Here is a 26,681-nt window from a genome sequence, read left to right on the forward strand (position 1 = left end):
TCTGGATAAAGAGAAGCTGTGGGTCATCGCTGCCTCTCCCGCCTTCTGTGAATTGTAGCTGCCTTAAATCCCATACAGGTCAGTCAGCTGACAAAATAAATGATAGCTGCATTGTAATTTCATTTATTGTTTAGTATAAAATGTCCATCACAACTTTATCCAGAGGTGACAACTTCAGATTCTATGCAAAACAAAAACCGGAAAATTTTCAATAAACAATACAAACTAGATAAAAGGAACAAATCGTCACATTTCATAAGAGGAACTAGAACATCTCCAGCTGCATATTTGCTTGATACATTTGAACAGATCATGAACTGCAATAAAAACGCATCTATAAAGCGCGTCTTCACAGGACAGGTTCGACTTTAGACTTGGGCTTTATTAATCCCACGTAGGGGGAATTCAGTAAGGTTAGAGGCTAATTGCTGACTAATGCACTAATGTTATAAAGCGTTAATTAAAAGCTCAGATAACACTTCTAAATGGTCAAATGAGTGGATGCGATGCTTTCTGGGGCCCCAACACCGAACCTCGCGGTTTTATCTTCAAAAAGTTCGACAAATAAGGTCAAATTTACACAACAGCAGTCTTTTCATTACATTTTTTTTATTATTTTTTTTTATTTCTGTGTCTTATCAGCGTTTTGTTGACAACAGGCTTCACAACAAATGTCTTCACCCTGCGTGCGTCCTGCTGGAGCTGAAATGACTGCGGTTGTGTCTTAGGAAATGAAGGACAATAAATCTGTTGCAGTGCTTCCTAGGACTGGAGCCGCAGGTCGCCCGTGTCTTCTTGGCTGCACTGGGAGGGAGGAGATGAGATGACACCGCCTCGCTGCTGATGACGCTCGCCATCGGGAGACATTTGGACAGCCTATGTAACCCACATACCGAGCAACAAATGGTGCGTCTGTGCCGGAGATGTAGCAAAGGCTGGTGTTAGGAGGATGTTTTCGCCGTCGGCGTGGCGTTAATGCTCTACTGCAGACCCTGCAGCGGGAGAACGAACCGCGCGGTGTCATCTGTTGATCGGATTGGAGATAATTAAAGCGCATTGTCATGAGCCGCCACGGTCCGATTTACAGGTAGGTACCGAGAGGGGAAATCATTCCAGCCACACGAGCTCCGTCGGAGCTGTGAGGGTGCACGGAAAGGCCGGGGGGCTCTCGGTGTTTATGTGATGCGGGCATGGAGCTATTGGTATGCAGATGGGGATTTCAGATGTTTCCAGGGGATCCGCTGCTGAAGCCTCGAGTCTCGTGCGTTATTTCCCCCATAATTGCAGCATACACTTGCGCTCGTCGATGGCGGGGTGATGTGTTATTCAGGCTCCAGCGTGTCGCTTCTGTTGCTTGAATGCACCATTTCCAGAAAAAAAAAAAAAAAAAAAAACCTCATCACATCTCAGCACTGCAGCTTCCTCCATCCACACGGAGCTGGAGATGTTTGGCCGCATGCGGGCAAACTGGTTTAACTCGATCCCACTTGTTGGCCCTATAATTCACAATTTGTTTTTGGAGGTGTCAGAGGATGTCACCCCATATGTTTATAGTGATTTTAATGTCAAGAAGTCACACACTTGTCTGTATCTGCGGGGAGGGGACAAAATAATCCAAACACCTCGTGGAAAAGGACCTGAAGCAACAAACGCAGTGTGGTGGTTATTAGGATGAATGTTGATCAGCGCCGTTTGTCAGATGCAAATAAGAGAGGTGACATTCAGCATATTTAAAGTGTGAGTTTTTAAAAGCAACATCACGCAATTAACATCTCCAGAGGGGCCAAATCAGGTGCAGGTGGTGCGTGCACCTGTTAAAAAAAAAAAGAAGAAAAAGAGTGAAAACGATGTCTCTAAATTCTATGTTATAACAGCCAAAAACCCAGAAGATATTTAATAACACAGACAATCCTCATATTAGATATGTTTGAACCAGTGATTATTGGTGGTGTTACTTATTAAATAACTGAATCACTAATCAAAATTATTACAATTTCTTTTGTTGACCTGTCAACTGACCGATATTTTGAAACAGATAATTGCATCTACCGATGATGAATAAAGCCCACAAAGTGTAAACCAAATTGACAGAGATGTGACCTACATATATTATATAGCAGTATTATATCGCGAAACCTGGGGCCTGCAAACCCTCCAGTGGGTCATAACATAAATCTGAGGCAGGCACATGATTAATGGGATAGAAAAGAAGAAAAACAAAATGTTTTTCAACATGTTTCTGTTAATTTTTGTCCGTTTCTTTGCAGTTTTCTGTCAATTTCCTAGAAATTAATTAAAAAGTAAAACAATCAACATGCAACGTGGGACAAGTGATGGTCCTTCATCTTCAATGGCTGTGAGAGAAACCACTAGAATACAGTGCAGATGTTGCTAATTTTCACGTGACCTCATGTAATCTACATTGGGTGCAGTGGCTGCAGTTGTTATTTGGGTTACAGTAAAAGCAGATTGTGGCTTACTGTGTCTACGTGATTGCAGAGCGGAGCTGTCCGCAGTGCTGAAATCTGTACGTCTGAACCTCCGGAGGGGGCCGTTCAGAGCTCGACATGCTGAACATGTGTTTATCGGCGTTCAGCACGAGTGACGTCTCACTCCTCTGAGGAGCGCTGGATGTCACCTGTGCTGTAGGAGAGCTGTGTGTTCCTTCATATCGCTTCCTCCCAGACTCCCCTACCTGCCTGTTTGCCTCTGACACACATACACTGGCATGTTTGACTTTAACGTAAGCCTTTAAGTGCTGTCAGGAGACTCTTCTTTCTTAGCTGCTTTGTGAGCCAATCTGCTTAAGACTATCTGTCAAGTCATGCACTTGCTCACAGTTGTGTTCAGGCCAAATTTTTCCTGCTTGTTAAAAGTCCTAAAAGAAACTAGACCTACTCCAAATCTCTCTTTTGCTACAGACACTGACTGAGCTGACCCGTTGTGTCTGCTCAGTGCAGCCATGTGTGTTTGTTTTGGATAAGGGGTTATTTAGGTAGCACTATCACTTTTAATCAGCAGCTTTGTGGTGAGCAGGCCTGGCTGGAGCTGCTTACCCAAGCTGGTCACCTGCCATATGTTTGTCTGGCTGTACGGAGACTTGTCACCACCTCCCTCCAACCTGACCATTCTAACCGGTTCCGCTGGCTTACCATGGCTTTAGCATCTGTGAGGCAAAATTAGGGCATAGCTGTTTGCTTGTCTGCCTGGTGGTTTAAAACACTAAACCCACGCTGTGAGTTTTAGTTGTGTGTTGGTTTGCTGTGCTGCAACACCATCTCTGCATGTCCACAATGAAGCTGAGGTCCAGGAGTAGAGAGAGAATTGAGAGACAAAGAGAGGAGGAGGTAGGAGAACTTTTAAAATGTTTACTTTGGATGAAGCATTTATTTTGACATGAAGCTGTGGGTTTTTCCCTGTGATTTGTAAGTGTTTTGATGCTGTTGGATTGTCTCTCATGTAATTATTTACTGTTTTAGGGACAAGCTGACAGGATATGACATAAATGCAGACAGAGCAGAGTGTGTTTTTGTGCATTGGCCAGTATTGCTGAAATCTAATCTTTCTCGCAGGTGAAATTTGAGGAGAGTGAAATGATTCCAAAGTCAGGAAAATCTCCAGCAGACTCACGGAAAAGTGTCGGTATCCATGAGTTTGCAGCGCTTGCCAGATCCTCCTTAAACGGTGAGGACCTTATTAATTGTTTGTGTTTACACCATGTGATTAAATGACCTCTAATGTGTCTCACTCTGACCTCCACTGCTGCGTGTCCAGGTATCTCTCAGGCTGTGAGGGACCATGTGACGAAGCCCACCTCTCTGGCTCAGGGCCGGGTCGCCCACCTCATAGAGTGGAAGGGTTGGCCTAAACCTGCAGGTCTTCCACCGGCGGCCCACTCCCAGTTCAGCTCCTACTGCCACCTGACTGAAGGGGAGAAGGAGGCCCGCTTTGCTGCAGGTATTCTGTGACCTTTACTGTCCCTTAGTATCGAGTTTCTACAGTTTAAAATGCTGCGCAGGACACAACTGCAGTGTAACCAGCTGCTTTTTTTTTGTTCGTCGCTTGTGTGTGGGTATGTGCATCCTCTTACTTAGCTTGGTTTAACAACACATCATCTCCTGGCCGGCTCCCACCGTCTGTCACACACCTAATCCCCTAAAACCCCTGCAGGTCAGCGGTGGGCCGAGCCCACCGCGCAGTCTCTTGGGTGGCAGCTTGTCTTGGCAGCAGATGGTGGCCTATTAGACATTCTCCCAAAACACTCCACTGCCCACCAATGGCACAGCAGCTCCTGTTGTTTCTGCTGTGACTCATCCTCTCTGGCGGCGGTCACATCGGTGTGGTTTGATCAAGAGAGAGAATGAGAGGGAGGAAGTAGGGTACACAGTGAGCACGCACATTATTAAGTCTTCCTCCTCCACACACTGATCAAAACAACAAAGAGCTTTCTTGCTGTGACCGTTTTTAAAAAGCCTTTGACCTGAAGCTGTTAGTTGATTTATGGTAAATCATTTTAATTATTTTAATGGATTAATTGTTTTTGTCACTTTTAAAGTAAAAGCACAAAACATTTCCTGATACCAGTTTCCTAAATGTGAGTATTTTCAGCTTGTCTTTACTTGATGACATTGTAAACTGAATATTGTTTTCTGTTTTGGACAAAATGAGCAATTTCAAAGGTGGAACCTTGAAAACCTTTTAAGAAACTATGATGTCAAACTGTGATGTGTTGAGAAAATAATCAGCAAATTATGAGGCCCTTCCTGGCAGACTCAGTCAGAAAAATGTGGGGTAAGACAATGTCACACGGTCATGGAGGGATGTGGAAATAAATTAATAAAAAAAGAGGAGGTATCAGTATTACTCGATACTTGTATCATATTGCCAAAGACACCAGCTCAATCAGATAAACTGGTGACACTCTCACTGATTTCCATCCAATCTGAGGCATTAAGAGATTATTTGCAGAACATAAAAAAGATGGATGATACATTTTCCCCAAATCATATTAAAAACATAATTATTCGGTTGAACTGCCCATAGGCAGCCACGTGCAGCCATTTCTTTTTTTTTTTAAGGTGTCATGAGCAGGAACCCACTGCATTCATTTATCGGGTCTGTGTTCCTGCCAGGAGTGGCTGAGCAGTTTGCCATCGCTGAGGCTAAACTGCGTGCCTGGGCGTCTATGGACGATGACGATGAGGAAGATTCCAATGACGAAGACTCCCATAGCAACAGACAGATTCACACCTTCTCCAGCCAGAGCTCAGGTATCATTCGTCGCCACCATTCGGCTCATTTCATCTCATTATCGTTTTCATTTCTTCATCATCACTAACGAAGCGCCTCATCTTTTCCATCCCCTTCCTCCACTAATCCGTCTGTCTCCAGGTGTTCTGATTCTCTGCTCCTCCTTCAGACACCGCCACAGCCAATCCTACCAGTGGAGGGCCTCGCCAGCCTGAGGTGGACGGCGGTGAGGGGCCGCCCTCCGACAGTCCCCTAGGCTCCAGCAGCAGCAGCAGCAGCCTGCTCTGTGGTAGGCCTGCGACTCACAGTGACCCACATTCATCCCAGACCACCTCACCTACTTTACCCAGCGACTGCATGAGTCCCTTCCTGGAGGAAGAGGAGGAGAGGCTGGATGGTCTCGAGGAGCAGCTGGCTCCTTTGCAGGAGCAGCGCAGCGATTTCTGCATCCACAACAAGCTGGAGTGGAGGCCTCGAAGCCGGAGCAGCAGGTTCGACTCCTGCTACTCCACCTCTCACTCCGAGTCGCCCGGCGAGGAGGATGAGGATGAGGAGGACGAGGACGAGGACGGAAGCGTGTTCCACGAGGTTCGGGTCTGGCACTGCAGCCCGAGGAGCTTCTTCTCCGACCGGGCGTCCTCTGGAGTGGCGTCATTCGATGAGGAAGAGGAGAGAGAAGAAGTAGAAGAGAAGAAGGAGGAGAGAGAGAGTATTTGATGTGATGTGTTGTCCATCTTTATGTCTCTTTGAGTCCGTGTTGATTCTGGATATGAGATAATCTATTCTGCTTACACTGTCCACCTCTCTCCTCCTCCTCCTCCTCCTCCTTTTCCTCCTCTTCATCCTCTGATCATTCTCTCCTCCGCTCTCTTCCTTCTGTCTCTCATCCTCCGGGCCTTTCATACACCGACCTCACTCCACCGTTTCTCACTATTGTAAACAGTATACATGTTGGTGAGTTCAACCAGAATGTAAAGCTGTTGTTTCAACTGAGTTTTGTACATTTTTGTGAGGAGTCGTGTGTTGCTATTGGTTTTCTATGGATACTTTGTAGTGTTGTTTTCTTGGGGTCATGCTGTGTCATGTGGGTTGGGCTATGTTTGATATTAAAACCTGAATGTCCTGCATATATAAATATGTTTTTTTTTTTTTAAAGAAGATTCATGGTTGTTGTTGTTTTTTTACTCCACAAACACAAACTAAACACACAAAAAGGAGGAAGCACAATTTCTTCTCTAACTTTTAAAGGTGTTTTTCTTTAAATTTAATCATTCACTCATGTACAAAAACAATTTCATGTCCTCTGAAAAATAACAATGGCTGTTGATTTCAAATGCATAATTCTCCTATGTACAGTAGCATATGCGTAACTCTCATCCGTGTATTTTCATATGTACAAAGCATATACAGGCCAGTGCCATATAAAGGGAGATACTACAGACTTATTGCTTAACTAGATACGCTGCAAAGTAGCTTATACACTCTCTACATTTAATTCCTTAAACATTATCTTATATGGCGAGCACTACTTCACATTCTATATGCAAACAAAAGACGTTCGTAAATCCGTTGCACGTATGTTTTACCCAGACAAAAAAAGTGTCGGTGAGAACATCACAGAAGATTGGAGTATGGCTCAAAATCATTGCATGAAGCTAATCCATTTGAAGGTCGTAACAAGGACTCACACGCACACTTTTGCTCTACAACAGACTTTGGACTCAACGGGTTCTTCATACACTAGTTACATTTCTCAAACGTTGCATTGGAGGTCAGGCTAGATTAAAAAGTACTCTGCCATACAGATACGTGTAACATATTGTGGTGGAAATATCTACAGGCCGCAGACAGTACATGGGTGCGTCTAAGTGTGTGTGTGTGTGTTTGTGTCTGTGTGTGTGTGTGTGTGTGTGTGTGTGTGTGTGTGTGTGTGTGTGTTTGTGTCTGTGTGTGTGCTCTGTACAACAGCCAGTATCTTCCTGTAACTCGGCGCTCCAATGTTGTTTCTTTATCATGCTAGAAACACTGAGTTAACATAGAGGAAGGTGTAGAAGCAGCTCAAGACTGACGATCTACTACTAATTACAATGTGCTTCACTGGAATTTAGAGCCCTGTACTAAGCTTGGTGGACCTTTGGAAGCTGCCTTTAGTGTCGTCGTGTGAATAGATCCCAACTGATTTTTGGGGGCAGATATGGAAAACAATATTTGGTAATAAAATAAAGAAAACTACTGATTATGAGGCAGTAACACAAGATGGCAGAGGGTTGTAAATAATGTGGTCTGAACCTCACCTCTACTGCATTATTTATGGTAATTTATTGCATTTTAGCCGACACATAAACCAACACCAATTAATATTATGAGCCAATAACTCTGGCCCTCTGATGGATAAGTGCAGTGCTAGTGAGTAGGTAGTTTAAATTCATACCATCATGTGCTCATTAGAATAACTTATTTGTTCATCTGTGCTTTCTTTATTATTTGCTCTGTTTATTTTTCACTGTCTTTTCTGTCCCAGAAATGTTTTGTTTGGCGTCATGTTTACAGGATGTTATCTTATGGTGTGAAGACTCAAAGTAAATTTCAGAGTCTGAACCAGATTTGATCATGGCAAGGAGAATCTCTCTTTCTCTCTCTCTCTCGCACCCGTACCCGCACACACACACACAAAAGATAAAGCTGGTGATGTTCTGCATGTTCTTTTTGCCAACAAATCCCATGAAACAACCAGACTAGTGCTGTCTTGGTAGCTGAAGCCTGAGCCTAGTTTTAATAGTAATAGTAATAATAGACATCGTCATTACTATTCCCTGATTCATATGTTCCTCCATTATGATAAACACTAGCAGTGCAGTTTGTTTTTGAATCAAATCCTATATCTTAAGCAACAAGTATTCTTCAAAATGTGCAGCCTTAGGAACTTACAGTACTCCCCACTGTTGCACTGGGTGACATGTTCCTTTATCAATATGAGCAATAATATCCCACAAAGTTCTGGTTATATAATACACATAAGAGGGAGAATTTTATTTATTAATGTTCAGCAGAAAATAGTCCCAAACAAATGTGCTATTTATTCTTGTTTGCTACAAACTACAGTGTTCATCTGTTTTAGGAAGTTACCCGTCACTTATTTTTTAAGCAGCTATTTTGACAAAAGACAACAACTACAGTTTCCACTCCACTTTTCAGCCATCTTTGATTTTAAAAAGGTGTTCATTCAAGTGGAGATTTTATTAACAACTATCTACAGGGGAAACTTTGAACTTTACCTGCTGATGAACATAATGTGATCTGATCGAAACCTCCAAAACAGAGTTCTCCAATAGTTAAGAATTACACCTCTGCAACACTGTTTGACTCACAAATTTACATAAAATACAAAAAAATGGTCAAAAGTGATAGAGCAGAACCGGACATATCATCTTTTTCATTCTTCTTCACCGTTAAAAACCTGTTGCCTACGTTACTCACGATGCAACTTGGCCAACAACAGTTCAGTGAGAGATTCGGGTGTTTTACACTAGTAGAGGCTAATGCAGCCTCGAGCAAAGATGAGGAGCTTCAACCTCACTCCTTCTAAGTTTTTACATTTCCAAACCTGCAGTCTTCTAAGCTGCATATGTGAGAAACAAAAAGTTGTATATACCTTTTATTCCTCACAAATGCTGTGACACTGCCTCAAACATATGAACATTTTTTGATGATAAATATTTACTGAGTGTCTATTGTGACAGGAATAAAAAAAAAAAAGCCACAGACAGAGTCAGAAAGTGTTGTTGACTTTGGTCTTTTCAGGGGATTTGTTGCTGATAAAACAAGATCTAAAATAAAACCAGCGTCATCCTTCCAACGGACCTTTTCTCATGCACACTCTCACTCGCTCTCACACCACAACGTTAGAAACACAGGCATCTAGGCTGGACTTGGAGGCGAGTGTGACCTCTACAAATGTAAGAAACGTCAACATTCATGAGGCGACAACATGGATCTAATCATTCTGATTGATCCTCAGTGTGGGTGCTGCTACCCTCAACCTCAGGTTCTGACTGGTCCTTGTTCAGAGATGGACTCCCCTCCTCTTGCTCCATTTCGTCTGGCTCAGGCGTTTGGCTAGGGGGGTCATAGTCACAGGCCAGCTCTGATTCCTCAGTATGGGAGGGGCTGCAGTCAAAAGTAAACTCCGATTGGTCCTCAGCGAATGAGGGGCTTTCCTGCAGCACCAGCTCCGATGACTGGTTTGTGGCGTCGCCAGGGCTGGTTTCAAACTGCAAATTGGTTTGGTCCGAAAAATTTACGGGGATCTCTTTGTACGGGAGATCTGGCTGGTCCTCCACGTCTGGAAGATTGGGTTCCCGTGGCAACGAGAGCCCTCTGTGGCGGATGCAGAGCTTGTGTAGCTCTGTTACCTCAGATACAGTTGTGCTGTTCCCACTATCACGGAAACTGGCCAGGGGAGGGCGCACTTTCACTCCGGTCGCGGTCACTGACCCCTCGATGGCCTTACGCAGCTGCAGAGAAGCGGGACAAAAAGACAGACAGGTGGGAGTAAAAAACAAAACAAAAAAGAGGTTGAGAAAGAGACATGACTTCAACGACTCAGAGGAAAGACGTGCTCACCTCTTTGAGAGAGACCACTCCACCCAGCCGTCCCATGCTGGTCACATAGGCGTGATCCAGACCCAGCAGAGAGAAGATAGTATGAGTCTGTGGAGGTAGAGGAGGAGAGATGGGTCATGGCCTGGATACAGACTCACAGGGGGTTCATTAGCATTGTGAATCTGAGTTATGTAAACTGAAACACTGGGATCAGACTGGATCATATTTTTGCCTTTAAGGATGGTCACTGTGTCAGACGAGGCGGTCCTAGAGTCTTAAGCTCGGACTGACATATTCGATGACCTGTGTGACGTACGCAGGTGATCACAGAAGAGTTTCCAGGCAGCCACGGACGTCACCGTTTCTCCTAATAACCAAATAATCAATTACAGTTTCCAGGCAGAACAGGCTGAGTGTTTGGTGGCAGGGGTTGTGATTGATTTGGTATCATGCTCACGACCTCTTCATTCCTTTGCTGCTGTTTACAGTTAAGTTTACAACTCCTATATAGCAGAACATGTTAAAGCAGTCAAATGAAGCGAGAGAAGACAAAAACGTTCCAGTTCCAGTGCTTGCAGTATGAACCAGGCAGCACACAAAGTAAGTGGAGCAAATGTCCCACATCTGTTGAGTTGAACTACCGATTTCTCTCCTAGTTTGTTTTTTTGCTGGTATCCCTGGAGCTGCAAGTTTCTGGTCAGTGGACCGACCACCAGTTTACTGTCTCATGAATCTCTCTGCTGTTCTTTTCTCCCTCGGCTCTCCCTTCACCCCAACCAGTCGAGGCAGATGGCCGCCGACCAGTGAGTCCGGTTCTCTCAGAAGTTTTCTTCCTGTTTTTTTTTTTTTTCCCTTCCAGCTGTAGATCATGTAGGAATCGTTGAATTCTTTGATTCCTCTCTTTAATGTTATAAGGACTTCAGTATGTGAAGTACCTTGAGATAACTTGTGTTGTAATCTGGCACTATATAAATAAAATAAATATGAGTTGATATCATGACGTTTGTTCAAAAGGAACACAGCGACAGTTCAGAATCTGACCTGTCGTTTGGTCCACACATTCATTCACAGATTATTATATTTTACAACAAGGAGAAGCTCAGTTTCATTTCAGAGCATGTTAATGGCTTCTTGCTGATATTGTACCTTGTGCAGAGAAGTTTGCTCCACCAGCTGGAAGGGGGCGGGATCAATCTTGCAGTTCTTGAAATCCACTGGCTCATCGAGCTGCTGCTCCTCCCACTCTGCTATCTGCAGTGAAGGAAAAGGACACAAGAACGTATAAACTCTGAACCATAAAACAAAAAAAGAATATCTTCTGTTGGTGTCAGTCTCACCTCTGAGGGGGTCATATAATCTTCCACTTCAGTTGCGTCCTGACAAGAAAATAATTAAGTTAGTCATTGTTCCTATAATACACAAAGCTTTGTGCAAAGTAAGACTGTGTACACATCACACAGGGGCCCATCTGCTGGGGTTACTTGTTTGTGTAGGTGTAGTATGTGAAACAGAAAACTGTAAACCAATAAAACCTTAATTTCTTAAATCTACTGCAGTTTGAAAGGAGCTTGATTGAGTGGTCACACAGTGCAGCTGGGACCCAAAAAAACTGTTCTTACAACACCAAAAAAAAATAATTAAAGAATAGACCACCTTAAAATAAAAAAGTCTCACACAATCACATGTACGAGAAGCATGAACAGCAGTTTAGAGTGAAAGCTGATTAAACATTAAACACGAATGTTTAAACAACATCTAAACCTGCCCACCTCTCTCTCTCTCTCTCTCTCTCACACACACACACACACACACACACACACACACACACACACACACACACACACACACACACACACACACACACACACACACACACACAAATATTTTGATCCAGCACTCACTACTTGCGTGTTGCAAGGCAACAGTTACTAAGCAACAGTCTCTAGGCAGCAGACAATCTTACCGCCATGGAGATCCTCACTCGTTTGGGCTGAGGCTTTCTTTTTTCAGGAGGAGCCGGCCCAGCCGGGCTCTTCCAGACGAGGAGAGAAGGCATCAACACAGCACAACATTAACACAGCATCAGTGAAAGTGGACAGTTTGACCTCCTTAACAACTACAACATTGGATCCCAGTTTGACCTCGACTGCGAGAAATCTCCATGATGAGAGCACAATGTTGCTGGAAGGGTATAATTACTACTCCACAGATAAAGGTGAGAGCACAAACTGGATGACAGATCCACTGCCACGAAAAGGGGCTTGAACATCTTATATTCTAGTATTTTTACTAAGTACTTGGTGCCTTTTAACAGCTGACACACACACACACACACACACACACACACACACACACACACACACACACACACACACACACACACACACACACACACACACACACACACACACACACACACACACAGCTGAATCACCTTTTTCTGCTACAACAAGTCAAAATTCCTGCTTTGTGAAAAGTGTACGAATCAGATTCATTCGGGGAACAAAAGCAGTCTGATGTCAACAAAAACACTCTGATTTCACAAGACAGCTGAGCTCCACTGTTACTAAATATTATATTCTTAATATAAAGTTCACTTTGACCTTGGACTTAACACTTAAACATATCCAAACAGAGTGACCGTTAATGATATTACAAACACCTGAGCTCAGAGGACACAAAAGACTCGCTGGGTTTTTGACCGTGACAACAAATTCTGGTAGTTCATTTCCACAACAGAAGCCTGAATGAGAAAAATGTGTGCAAAAAAACACAGTTTGTGTTCTTGGCTGCTTCGTCAGACATTTTCCCCCAAGGCTATTACCAGTTTGTAGCAACAGATCTTTTTCACTGCAGACATTTAGACTTGTCAGTGAAGAGAAACACGGGTGAATTAATGATGTCTACTTTCGTGCACGCTGCTTCACTGTCATAACTTACTGGGACGCTACACTACAATGACAAGTCAAAAAGTCTGCCATGAAAAAGGTTTATTAGGGCAGGGCTAACAAATACTTTCTTTATTGATTAAACTGATAATTGTTTTGATCGAGCAATTAATCATTTATTCTTTAAAATGTAAAATAGAAAAAAGGACATCTTCAACTTTGCCCAAAAAACAATCCAAAACACAGAGATATTCAATTCACCACCTAACCTTTATCTTGTGCTATGATGTATATACTGATGGAAATATTCCAAACCAAGACTTTGTGCTTTTTATAGCTGCACTGTTTTACAAAACTAAAACTTTCTCGATGTCTTTTGCTTTATTTTACACACATTTTCCCATAAACTAAGCCTGACAGATTTAGCCTCTTTAATCTCCACAAGAGTCTTTTGAACAAATTTTGTGTTTGAACAACGTTTGAATGCGCAGCGTGTGTTTATACTGACTGACCCTGCGGTGCATCAAGCGATGCTGAAGGTTTTAAAGATAGCTAAAACCAGTTTTTACCGCACCGCATGACACCATCACTGCTTAAAATGTAAGAAAAAGAAGCTCAACTGTGGGATGTTTAAAAGCATTTGACTGGCAGTGAATGTGCTGCACAGAGAGGGTGCAATGACTCACAGAAGTTTTAAGACAAAAAGCTCCGACCGCAGCATGAGATCACACAGGAAAGCCCTGCTGGCCGTGGGTGGATCCTGCCTGTCAGCAGCAGGAGGACGACGAGGTGGACGGTACAGTATATGCGTGGACTCAGAGGGAGCACACACACCCTCCCATATGGTGCATGTCACACCCTTACTGTACACTTTCACTCACACAGACATAGAAAATCTCTGCTCTTGCGCTCACCTCCATCAGCTCTTTGTCTTGGTCAGCGCAGGAGAGGGTCTGAGAGCCTCAGGGAGAAAATAAAAAACAGGTTTTATTAAATTTTGGTTTGTTACTGCTATCCCACATCTTTGCTTCTCTGTGTGTCCTACTGTCTGTGTGTGTTCTTGTGGATGTGTACAATACATACTGTTTGGCGTCTCTGAGTCGCTGATGGCAGACACAGTTTTCAATGCAGATTTCAGAGGAAGCTGAACATTGGAAACCACTGGGCTGAAGGAGGAAGACTCCTCTGTGGAGATCTACATGGAAAATATATTAACAGAGGAAGCCAGACACAAGCACATGCACATGCGGGCACACACACACACACACACGCACGCACACGCGCACACGCACGCACACGCACACGCACACACACACACACACACACACACGCACACGCACACACACACGCACACACACACACACACACACACACGCACACGCACATATAGACAAGACGAGTACGAGGACATGCACATAAACAAACAGGACAGCACAGGTAATGGCACAGACGACACAGACACAAAAGACATGTGTGAATGTAAAAGTACAAAGAAATTACATTTGTCCAATTAGTGCACTTACCACAACAGCGGTCCAAAAACTCCATCTGTGCCTTTACCTAATGCTACATGCTTCACACATGCTGTGCCTGATGCACTTTTAGTCTACTGCTACAACCCAACCCAAGCCAGACTTGGCCCCAGCCCAACCCTGGCGCCCCCGGACGCCTCACACCTGTTGGGTGCTCACCAGGAAGCGAACCGCTTGGCGAGCGCTGGTGTTGGTTGAGGCGTTGAGGTGGGTGTGGGTGCAGGGTGAGCTGGGGGTGCTGTCAGTGGTCAGACTGGGCAGGTGATCGTGGGTGCCGTTGTCCTGGGCCAGCTCGCAGAGGTACTCGAGCCTCCGCTGGCGGCTCAGTTGAAGAGAGAACAGAGACTGGAGCTGCAGCCGCTCAATGGAGCCCAGCAGGATCATGGACTCTGAGAAAGGAGGGAAATAAAAGAAAAAAGTCAAAGTCAGGAGATTGTGAAAACCGCATAAATGTATATTTTAACAAGACTTACATGTAGAGGTGGGCACTGTCTTAAATTGTTCACTGCTCTTGTAGTGTTAATATGAGTTTTTGTACAGCTAACAAAACTATCTAAACATGTTTTTCTTCAAAAAAATATCTTTCCATCTGACACCTTGAAATATTAAGGGAGCACTCTGACATAAGTTGAACCTAATTGGTACATTTTAAAATGTAATGAAAAGTATTTAACATGGCCAAAAGTATGTGGACAAAAACTACATGATATTTGATTGTTGAAAATCAAATTTCAATATCATTGGCATAAGCATGATGTCACAATAGCCTTCATTGTTCTGGTTTCAGGCTCCCATTCAGGAACATTAGAGAACAGTGCATCCCATAAGTGTTGGACAGAGTTTACATCAGGTTATGGCTCTCTAATATTCCAGTCAAGTTCTTCCACACCAAATTGTTTCTTTATGAATCTGGCTTTATGCACACGGGCGCTGTCAGAGCTTCCCCAAAATGTTGGCACAAACTTGAGAGAACATGTAAATATATGCTGAAGAACTACTGTCAATAGGCCAAACTCAAATAATAAACAAAAGCCTTATTCAAATACAGTGTACACACATACCTCTGGATTCAACCAGGGCCAGTGTTTTGAGCTGACCGGTCAGCAGCATCTCTTGCAGGTCCCGATAGGTAGAGTTAAGCGTGATGAAGCGCACATCTCTGACCATGATGTCCTCCACACGGATATTATACTTTCTAAAACATAGCGGAGAAGAAAGTGGTTAAGTAACCAGAAGAAGGGGGGCATAGGGATGTGGAAACAAGGGGGAAGAAAATAAAAGGCAAGACAGGGGAGAGAATAAGAGGAGGAAAATGAAAAACAAATGAGGGACCAGAGGCGCTTGAAAAGAGCAAAGTGGATCCCAGACTCACTCGTGATGCCCCATCCCCAACTCGGGCAGATAAGGAAGTTTCTTGATGCGAATGATGGAGTCGTACAGCGAGGGTTGGAGCGACTGGGCCACGGCGTTGGCCAGGATGACTGCGATCATCACAGGCAAGATGTGGGAGATCTGACCGGTCAGCTCAAACACTATGACGGCTGTGGACACAGTGTGGGTAACTGCTCCGGACAGCGCTGCAGCACCTGTGGAGAGGGGATGTGAATTAAAGCAGTGATGCAATCAAGAGAACATCTAAAATGAGACTATTAAATATAAAATGTTAAATGTGAAAACTAAATGTATCCTATTAATCAGCTGCAAGAGAGCCGATCGAAACAGGATTCCTGCAGGATGCTGCAATCATTCATAATATTTAGCATCCGGTGAGTCACAACTGGGCCAATTCTGCATTCAAAGATTTTCTACTTTACTTTGGTCGAAAATGTAAAATTCACCTTAAGAGGAATCGATTTTCATCTGTCGCTCTCTATAATTTTGTATGAAGTGATACAAACGGCTGTAACCTTTTACGTGCTGCAATTTCAATCATATAGTACAGATGGAAAATGAATTGGCGGGAAAATTTGTTATAAAACCCTGATTAAAGTACAGTATATATATATATAAAAAAAAACTATTTAAGTCAACTCACCCACTACAGCATAACCGCCAGGAACTATGGGATACACACTGCCATCAGCATGTATGCCATCAGGAAACATGGTTGCCATGATCTCTCCAACTAGTCTGCCGAATGCTGCGCCTGTCAGTCACACACAGACTCAGTCAGAAGTTATATTTAAGTGAATTTTACCAATGCAGTGGAAATAATTAGAAAACACAGTAGATTTTATTCACCGATAAGAAAAACTGGCATGAAGGCCCCACATGGAACAGGCATGGTGGTGGCCACAGCGGACATCCAAAACTGAGACAGAGAAAAGTGTTGGTGAGAAGAAATCATTTTTGAAATCATAAAAAAGTTATCAGGTTCTGTACATATTATTGAGATATAGTGCTGTGCAAAGAAATTTCAGGCACTGTTTAGATTCTTATCCATCGTGCAATATGACCAGGTAGGCATCTGATCATTCACAAATTCCTTCTGCAGTGACACACGGCTACAGCCAGAGGAAAACTATTTTCAGGAGTCCTGCAGCAGATTGTGTGACCTGCACAGAACCAATATCTCAGACTTCCCAGAATGCACAGAAGAACTGTGGAAAGTTCCTCAAGATGCCTGGAACTGTGTACTGAGGGGAACTGCGGCTGATTTCTGTTTACTGCACTTTGAATGAAGTTCATATTTTTGAAAGCACAGCGTTGCATGCAAGGCCTTACCTTCATGATGATGAAGAGGATGAGCGTGATGAAGACGTTGACCTGCGGGTGTTTCCAGGCATGGTGGTGGCTGATGTAGTCGAACTCCTCCGCCACACCCTGACGGCACCACGTGCGGTTGTCGAACAGTGCGACCAGAGACTCGTGCTGCGTCAGCTGGAAAGGTCGACACGAAAAAGGTCATCTGAATCTGAATGCTTTTGTTTGTTTAGGTCCCCTAATGTCTGACAGACCTGTGTAGGAGGCCCTAATGGTTTCAGAAGGCCAGCAACTACCGTACGACTTCGTGGGGATCTAATTCTCATGGAGAAGAAACATTTCATTGCCAAGATCTTTATCTGCCACCCAGTTCTTTCTACATAAATCTAAATGTACTCAAATTAAAGCTGAGGTCTTGCATTTTGAGGTTGTATCTATTATTCTATTTCAAATTGAATGTACTGAAACACATAAGCTGTTGAAATATCCAAACACTTACAATTTGAACTGTATGTTTACATGGGAACAAACTACATGACAAGCTTTAAAAATGGAATCTGAAAACAGTTTATTGAATGACTGTGTTTGATAAGGATTTTAATAGTTTTATTGTTTGCGTTTGATGTATTTACTCAGGACTCCCTTGACAGCAGTAGTGACACTGACTGAAGTATCCTGATCAAATAAAGCATATTGAATTTGATTTAATTTGCAAAGATTCCATTTCTGTAAATCTTAACTGACGCAGTGGGAATCTTAATAATGTTGTATTGCCTCTGATTCATAGAAAAAGGTTGAGCTGTTTTAGAATATAATATCATGTATTATGTAGTGGATCACACTGGTTGTAGCCACGGTGGGAGCACCCTCAGCTGTGTTACTCAGCATAAATCACTGCAGCTCTGATAGATAAAAAGATAATTCACCCAACTTTCTTGTCGACTGCTGCGGAGGCTGATTGAGACAGACTATAACTGAGATTATAGCTGCAGCAATAGCTGTTCTTCGGTTGTTCTGACTCTTGCTGTGACAAATTAGTCGATAATGTGTATGGATGGGTGTAACATTAACTACATGCGGCGGTTGAGAGTGTGCGCTGCAGCTTGTGTGGGCTGATGGTGGTAGTGAGACCACAGTATCCCTGAACACATCTGTCATATCTGATAGAAGCACAGCAGGTTCCAATCCTGTGTCCTAATGCTAATAGGAGCAGTGAAGAGCACTTCCAATCCAGCTAAACACATGGTGCCATAGCTTTAAACACAAATTCAGGTGGGAGCAGTCACTATATTCAGCCACAGCTTCAAAGCCAAGCAGAGCAGCTGCAGCTGTGCTCGGAGCTCGTGGCTGTATACTAAATGAGCTATAAATGCATCATGTAAAGCTTCACATCATCTCCCCTTTATGTGGTAACTGCAGAGCCTTTCCCTACACTGGACTGAACCAACACACTAACTGTTCACATGAAGCAGGAGGCATAACTTATCGCGAGGGGACGCAAAAGTAGTTCAGGTAGCAGGTGAAAACAAGACTAAGAGTCTACAGTGTGTTAGGATGCGAACAGGATAGGATGCTTTCCAATTAGCACTGAACAAAAAGTACAGCGGAGGCTTGAATGTTAGCTTTAGAATTAGCTTTTGCAGCTATTTGGTCATAGACCAAAGTACTTGGCAACAAGTATTGGACACGTTGAAATATTGACTTTATGATGGTGTAAGATCAAAACTTAGGGTAATTCAATCAAAGAGATATTTCAGTCTGAACCAAAGTGTTGGACTGACAGACTGACATCCCTAGAACTACGTTGCAAGCATGACCAAAAAAAGGTCATCAGGATGATGCTCCTAATGCAACATGGAGTTGTTGCAAATCTTTTTTTGAATACGACTGCAACTTTCTTGACACCATTGCAGCAAACTGTATAATTCTGTTTTACAGCAATTTTCCGAGCGTCACTGTCTGAAAACACCACTGGAAAACACATTTTTATAAACCCGCTAGCAAATGTTTTTTCTTGTTTTGAGAATGTGAAAGGCTCAAAATGAACCTAAACTGCTTGTTATGCAGAATGATTCTGCAATGTGACAGCTGCACCAGCAACACTGGCACAAAAACTAATGTACTTTGCACCTAAACTACATTTCATTTTGTGGTGTCTGCATCAATTTCTCAAGAACCAGAACCTTACCTTTTTTTGGTTGTTCTTATATTTACTATTCACAACTCAATATAGAAGCATAAGCAGAAGGTCTAATGAAAATATTCATCAGCTGTACGAGGAAACGCGACAGCTATTGAAGCACTATCAAATATGAGGAGTACAAAATGACCCGTAACCAGTTCTCACTTCATTTAAAATGACCATCAATTATCTCCCTACAGTCAAGACATCCCTTCATACTGTCAAAGGAGTGCGAAAGTATTTTCTCACCTGTCCGGCCATGAACTGCCCAAAGCCCGGAGGGAACGTGAGTGTGGAGACCAGCAGGGTGACGAGTGCAGGATACACCAGGCGCCTGATAGGAAAAGATGGACTGCAGGGTCATTAATGGGTGCGCTTGTCACACTGTATGTGTATACTTTATTTCTTGGAAGTGCGGATGGAGATTCTATGAATAGCTCCTTATAATGTGTGTGAAACTGACCCAATTCATTGGAGGGCTTTCCAGTGCTACATTAACATTGTGACGTAGAGCCTGAAGCGTATTTTAAACACGAGTGTAGGGGCACACGAGCAGCAGTTCGGGCATCTTTATTTATAATTTAACGGGCGAACATGTCGCATTTTTAATGTGCGCCAATTTTGGAAATATATGAATTGGCTTTATGCTACAGAGTCACATGAGAAGATTAATACCATCATGTTTGTCCATTAAATATAAAGCTAAAGTCAGCAGATGTTACCTTAGCATAAAGACTGGAAACAAACGGAAACTGCTAGCCTGGCTCCTAAAGCCCCAGGCTGTATCTTGTTTGGCTCATTTGCACAAAAATAAAAATGTAAACATGAGAAGTTGTGGTTTCACGATAAGTTGCGTGAAAAACGTTCTTGGTTTGTAGTGATTTTTTGGGGTTAAAATTCTCACCTTAACTTTGGGTTATGTTTGGTTTAAACGAACAACATGTCATGTAAAATGTTACATATTACTGAGATTTAGAGGAGCTGGTTGGCTGATTTTGTAACCGTTGGGCAAACCCAGGCTCGCTGTTTCCCCCCGTTTTCAGTAGCTATCCATCTCCTGGCACTAGCAGTATTGATCTTTTCAATAAACGCACAGAAGTTAATCTGTGTATTTTTCAAATTGTCAAACTGTTCCTTTGAGCTGGAAAAAGGCAAAAGAGGGTCTATGAATCTACAGATGTCAAGGCTTTATGCGAGATTGGGATCAAATACTCACTTCCTCAGCAAGAACTTGTTAATAGTCTTCTGCTTCCTCATGCATTCGACAATCAGCCGATTCAGGTAAACAAACAGAGCACCACCAAAACCACAGGAAATCCTGCAAACAGACACAAACATTTTGGTTTGATTTGATGAAGGGGAAACAGAAAAAACACCCTGGGCTAAAACAAAAACAGCTACACTTAAAAAAGAAATACCACCACTCAAATACAGCTACAGGTTTGTTTTGCCTCTTTCCAACAGTGACTCTTTGTCAGTCACTGTTGGATGTTTTTCGACAGGAAGCCAGCCAATGTCATGTTATTGTCTCTTTCTGTTTCTCATTTCAGCATTAAAATGTAGCCCCCGCTGATCTGGATACAGCCTCTGCTCGTAATCAGCAGAGTAAAAAGCTAATTTCATGCCCCATTCATCGAATTCAAATCAATGTTCAGACTCCCAAACAGCCATGTGAATGTGACTTGGAGGAGACTTCAGAGATGGGCTGAATTCAGAGCTCACATCTCCTCGGGCGCCAAACTGCTCTGGGACTAGGGCACCATTTAATGTGGCGTCGGTCCAGGGAAACAACGCTCACCCGAGGATGGCGAACGCTGGCAGCTCCTGAAGGTCAAACGGGAAGTCGAGACGGAAGCGGGTCTTGAAGAGAGCAGTGATTGTCTCTGAGGAAAGAAGGACTGTTATTATCACACAGCAGTGTTTATGAATGAAAATGTATTCGACAGACTTTAAAATAGGAGCTTTAAATACAAAATAAATGTTCATACAGGTACATCTTCTTAAATACCTGCTTACTAATACATAATCCAATTATTTTCTATAATAAAATTGACCCGTGTCAGATTTTGAGATATTTATTTACAAGAGCACAGGTAAAGTACATAAACAAACATGAAAAGTAATACTTCCTCTCTTGTACTTTACCTTCTTCCTGGTTCCAGACGGCGAGCACTCTGAATATGAAGGCACTGAAGGTGGCAGCGAAGAAGCCCCTCCAGTAGTTCCTCACTGCAAAGAACGTTGACGTAACCTCAATACTGAACAGCACCCCTGCAACGCACAAGCACACAGATACAATGAGTGATTCACACACCTTCAATGACATTCCTGTACTAGAATCATCACCTTGTGGTTGTATGCCTTTGCCGTCCAGTCAAGTTGTAGTTTACATCCATGTCTTTTCAGACTCATATAATATATGTAGTGAAGCCTTTGAAAGAATTTGGCTGATTCGGAATTGTTTTTTTTTTTTAATCTGCTAGACACAAAGTTGTAGCCATGACAGAAGACAATGCTTCAAATATGTTGCTGCAAAGAAGCTACAAATATTGAGATGCGGCTTTTTCCACACAAATCTTCAACCCAACAGCACAGAAGATCTATACAATCTTCACAGTGTCACTAATTCGGTATTGGACCAAATGTGACATATGGTCACAAACTCCCGTTCTGTTCCTGACTAATGGCATTGAATAATGAACAAAAAAGTGTTTTTGCAAAACATTTTGATGTCACAGTGAAGCTGACCTTTTGGATATAAAATGTCATCACTTAATAACATTACTTGATTGGACATTTCTATGAAAGTTTGTCATAATTAGTGTATGAATTCTTCAGTTGTGGCCTCAAAGGTGTTTTGTGATGTCACAGTGACCTCGATCTTTGGACCACCAAAATCTAATCAGTTCATCCTTGAGTCCAAGTGAATTTGAAGAAAGTCCCTCAAGGCGTTCATTAGAAATCACGTTTAAGAAAATGGAACGGACGGACAACCAGACAACATAATGCCTCCAGCCCCAGCTGTTGGCAGCATGGAGGCATCAAAACCATCATAGCACTGCAGCTATAACAATTATTTGTATAATCAATTAATCTGTCAATTTCTTTTATTAAGTGGTTGGTCATTTTGTTTAAATTGTTTTTTAATAAAAATGACAAGGATAAATATATAAGATAAATATTTGATAGTTGCCATATAATCATCTGTTCATCAATTAATCAATTAAACATTTTGGCTCTAATCATTAAAGCTCTAATCTTCTGGGGTTTCCACAACCATTATTAGCATTTAGCCCACCATAAAATAAGTCATTTCTAACTCCCATATTTGTGTTGCTGATTGTTTTGGAAATGCCACACAAATGCATGATGACTGCATCTGGTCTGATCACCGAACATGCACTACATACTGTACCGATGCCAGTATGAGTTAGTCTAGTTGCTCTAAATGAATGAGACAAAATGTCAATCATGTCCTTAAAAGCAGCGCCTCTCGTTGAGCAGCCACAAACATCGGTTCTATTTGACTCACACAATGCAAACAAGTAAAGTCATCTATAAAATAATATAATTTAAGGTCCTCTTCCTAGCTGAATTCCATTTTAATGGTCTTCATCTATAGATGATGGAAAATGCTGGTAAAGACATTGTTAGTCTATTGAACACACCAGAAAAAGTAGGCAGCTTTATTCATACAGAAAATGATTGTTCAAAGTGTTTTATATACACCAGGAAATGAAAAATGTCAGAACAACCAAACCAATAGAATATCAATTAAGATAGAATATTTAACAAAATCAGATCAAATGAACTACAAGAGGAAAACTTGGTTTAATAATGGTATTTCAGCAAAGGTTGAACTTCAGAGAAAATGGAAATTTTTACTTTTCCATAAGTGGGCGATTCCATCTGCTCAGATTGTAAATCGAAGGCAGCTACTGAGCTGACCCAATATGATTCATAACATAAACACCCACAGCAAATTAGTTTAGTCTAGATACTTTAAGATTTTGACCTAGACGCAGGAGGAAAGGTCAAATAATCAGGATTCTTCCTTTGGATACCAAGAATATTTACACTTATAGGCAGCAAATACAAAACACTAAATTTGTAAACACACACATATCACCTTATAAGTGAATAAACCCAAACCCATCATGGATTCATTAATAATTGTAGAACAGGTTAGTTGTTATTTAAAAGTTGAAGAAGGCATGCTGGGAAATGCAAAGGGTTGGAGCCCAGGAAAAATATAGACATCCGGAGTGATATTATTATAGTGACACACACCTATTATAAAAGAAAAAAATCAGTTTTACTGAAGTGTTAATCAAGTGAAAATTTTTTGACCTCAGAGTAGCAATATACATCGTAAGGTTACCTGAAACAATGGAAACATAAAAATTCATGTAAAATTGAATGGCAAATAGTTGTTGAGAATGAGTATGCTACTCACAACCAAAGAGTTAGATAGATATACTGTACTGACCAAGACTGGCACCCTCTGCTGCCAGCTGGGTAAATATTCTCTTCATCCAATTACCTCGTGTAATTATCTACCATAATTAGAATCCAATTCAATCAGAGGCGGTGGCCATATTGTCTTACCTCCAATAGGCGCAGCAAAGCAGCAGCCCACACCCACTGCACAGGCAGCCGACAGCATCTCTGTGTTCCTCAGCTCGTTCTGTCCAGGGAGAGGCAGATATACACACACGTACAAAAACACACAAGGCCGTGCATTCAAGCAAATACACACACGCGCACACACACACACACACACACACACACACACACGCGCACACACACACACACACACACGCACACACACACACGCACGCACACACTCAAAATCCCAACAGGTGTACGCGTACGTGCAAACGCCACAAATACAAAAGAAATGCATTTCTCGTGAAAAACCGAAAGTCACTGCCAGTTCACGAATGCAGCATTTTATTGTGAAGCTGCTCCGTCTGTTTGCATTCCATGAGATTTGAGCGGAGGTACATGTGAGGCCATGATTGAAAAACCAGGATTGAGCGTTGAAATCATGGAATGAGATGTTTGTATTGAAGCAAAGGCAACACAGATCGATGCCTCGCTGCGACGCTTCACTGAACAGAATCAAACACAGCGCAGACAAATGGAAAGACATCAATCTATCTCGGCCTCTGAAATGGACAGCATGGATTATTTATGTGGATGGAATTGACAATAAAGAAACTATCTGACTCGTGCATTCGTACCTTGCTTCCCTCAAAGGGCTCTTCCTTTAGCAGTAAAAGTGAAAAAAAGACAGAAATTTGTGTGAGAGTAGAGGTTACCTTTCTTTATCCTCCTCCTGGAAGATATCCAAACAATACAAAATCAAACATGCGATTGAGCTCCAGCAAACACGGTCTTGATTCCAACGCGGACTGAATTAATATTTTCCCAGACTTATTAGGTTTAGTGGCCGTGTGGTTGACCCCTGGGCTATTTGAGTCTCTCTAACTGTGCTGACACGTGTTTTTCTTCCTCCACATCACTGCAGTCTATCTTCCTCCATACTGATGTGGCTGCTGGTGCAGCGAGGAGAAGCACAGCACAGTATCCAGTGCAGAAATAGACAGAAGCTGAGGGTGAGGTCTCACATGAGTGGAGGTGAGAGTTTTTCCTGGGGAATGGAGGAAGGCAAAGAAACATCAAAGATTGTTCGAAGAACAAAGTTGTGTGTGGTTTATTCCTTCAAGATTATGAGGACCAAAAAAATAAATAAAAATAAAAACATGGAAAATAATCTCCTAAAGTGAGTAAATTTCACCAATCCTAATTTTTCTTTAATTTGCACTTACCTGCAGTCAACAACAATACCAGCAACAAGGCGAAACAACTAGCAAACGGCAACAGTGAGCTACAGATTGCAGGTGTGAACTATGGGTGTACAGTATATTACCATTTTTATTCAAGAGAACGGTCTTTCAGTTTGAGGGCAGGATAACTTGATTTCACATTCAGATATTGTAATGCTCTCCCTCCAAACTCTGCTCTTGTGCACACATAGTCCCTGCAGGTTTCTGTCTTTTGACGAAAACTGCTGCTTGCGCAGATTTTCTGTGAAACTGTAAAACTCCTCCTCTTTGCACTGAAGTTGCTCCTGTTTGCTTATTAAACTTCTGATATCTGCTCCTGCTCTCGGATTTTTATGTCACAGTTGATGACTTAATAGTTGAGTGGTTAGCTGTGTAACACGTGGGTGTAAATGCCCTTTGGACTAGATCACCACAGTTTAATGCTTGGCCTGTCACACTTCACCACAGGCTGGACTTTTACTGCATGTCATTGCAGTAACTCTCCAGGCCATTTGGCGGGAAGGTGATGTAATTTATCTCTGTAAATTAGCACTCCTTTGGGAGGCTGCTGTGCAATAAGGCTACTACAGTATATGCAGTAGAAGATTGGGCTGCTGCAAAAAAATTTGGTGGATATAAATCAACTGATTTTTTATTTAGAAGGTCATACAAGAGGTACATACTGTCTACTAAAGTCCTAAAAAGTGGGAGCAGATAAACCTGATTAAGGGAGAGTACCCGTCCACAAGAGACACACAGCGAACATACTCAAGAAACTGGCAATCACCATATCTGGCATATCTGTTCCTGCTTGGAGAATTTTAATAAGGCTGTTGCACCAAAAGCAAGATGTTTTTTTTGCCTTTATTAGACAGTCACAGCAGGGGTAGACAGGAAACATCATGTAGTGAAGGTCAGACTGACCCAGAGTCAAACCGGTGACCTGCTCCTCAGGACATTCATGCCAGTGTGTTACCTGCCTGGACTGCTCAACTATCAGACAAAAATCAGACAGAAGGAGATCTGAGACTAAATAACAGTTTCAGTTGACCTTGAGAGATTTTTACTGTTGATGATTTTTTTTTTACATTTTAAAGTTCTGGTTTCTATCATTACATATGGAAGGATTTTTAATTGTAAACTGTCTTTTTAATAATAAGCCAATTCAGCAGTTAAATTAATTAATTAACAGTTATATAACAGTTGTATTACTATAGGTAATTCCTATAGCTGTTTCGGTGTAATCAGGTGCTCAGGCCTCATTAAAAACATTTGTGGAGTTAAATTGGGATTCAGATGAAAAAACTGTATCTCAACATGACATCCCTTTGTCTATGTTTGGCGAGTTATCTGTGAGAGTAAGATGAATATAACATCAAACAACAAAATGTTCTCTGCAACAAACATCACCAAGGATTTTTTTTATGTTAATGAAGAGTTTAATTTTTTTACACTAAAAACGAACAACAAACCTGAGAGCAAGTACTAAAATAAAGTTTACAACAAGACCTGAAAAAAACATGTTTTAATCTCAAAGTAACAGAGTACCTCGACCTACAGTTTTTCCGTTTTCCATTTTGTCTCCACAGAGATCAATGGATATTAACGATGACTCTCTTTAGTGATGTAAGAACAAGTTACAATACAGTTCTGTAGTACAATCTGCTGGGACAACAGGATATTAGTGTGAAAT

At 42.2% G+C, this 26,681-nt stretch overlaps 2 protein-coding genes across 2 annotated transcripts in view; one reads left to right on the forward strand and one right to left on the reverse strand.

Annotated features, from left to right (window-relative positions):
* The first annotated feature begins 806 nt into the window (after positions 1 to 806).
* fam131aa (family with sequence similarity 131 member Aa) lies at positions 807 to 6,405 on the forward strand. Its single transcript, XM_069691994.1, has 5 exons — positions 807 to 1,087; positions 3,573 to 3,684; positions 3,775 to 3,957; positions 5,133 to 5,270; positions 5,420 to 6,405. Exons 2-5 carry the CDS (start codon positions 3,594 to 3,596, stop codon positions 5,965 to 5,967), a joined length of 960 nt encoding a protein of 319 aa, XP_069548095.1. The 5' UTR covers positions 807 to 1,087; positions 3,573 to 3,593; the 3' UTR covers positions 5,968 to 6,405.
* A 55-nt stretch (positions 6,406 to 6,460) lies between these two features.
* LOC138617215 (chloride channel protein 2-like) overlaps positions 6,461 to 26,681 on the reverse strand; it is a 41,499-nt gene continuing 21,278 nt past the window's right edge. Inside the window, 19 exon segments of the mRNA XM_069691984.1 lie at positions 6,461 to 9,764; positions 9,874 to 9,960; positions 10,999 to 11,103; positions 11,190 to 11,228; positions 11,816 to 11,884; positions 13,655 to 13,701; positions 13,824 to 13,935; positions 14,417 to 14,661; positions 15,334 to 15,467; positions 15,645 to 15,858; positions 16,308 to 16,418; positions 16,514 to 16,583; positions 16,997 to 17,152; positions 19,407 to 19,491; positions 20,374 to 20,475; positions 20,956 to 21,040; positions 21,303 to 21,428; positions 23,766 to 23,844; positions 24,404 to 24,427. Of these exon segments, the coding sequence (XP_069548085.1) occupies positions 9,249 to 9,764; positions 9,874 to 9,960; positions 10,999 to 11,103; positions 11,190 to 11,228; positions 11,816 to 11,884; positions 13,655 to 13,701; positions 13,824 to 13,935; positions 14,417 to 14,661; positions 15,334 to 15,467; positions 15,645 to 15,858; positions 16,308 to 16,418; positions 16,514 to 16,583; positions 16,997 to 17,152; positions 19,407 to 19,491; positions 20,374 to 20,475; positions 20,956 to 21,040; positions 21,303 to 21,428; positions 23,766 to 23,844; positions 24,404 to 24,427 (2,406 nt within the window). The 3' untranslated portion in view covers positions 6,461 to 9,248.

The sequence above is a fragment of the Brachyistius frenatus genome, unplaced genomic scaffold (genome assembly GCF_029030835.1).
Source record: "Brachyistius frenatus isolate BFR_SWC_R1_liver_20210118 unplaced genomic scaffold, ASM2903083v1 Contig_12, whole genome shotgun sequence".
Taxonomy (NCBI): domain Eukaryota; kingdom Metazoa; phylum Chordata; class Actinopteri; family Embiotocidae; genus Brachyistius; species Brachyistius frenatus.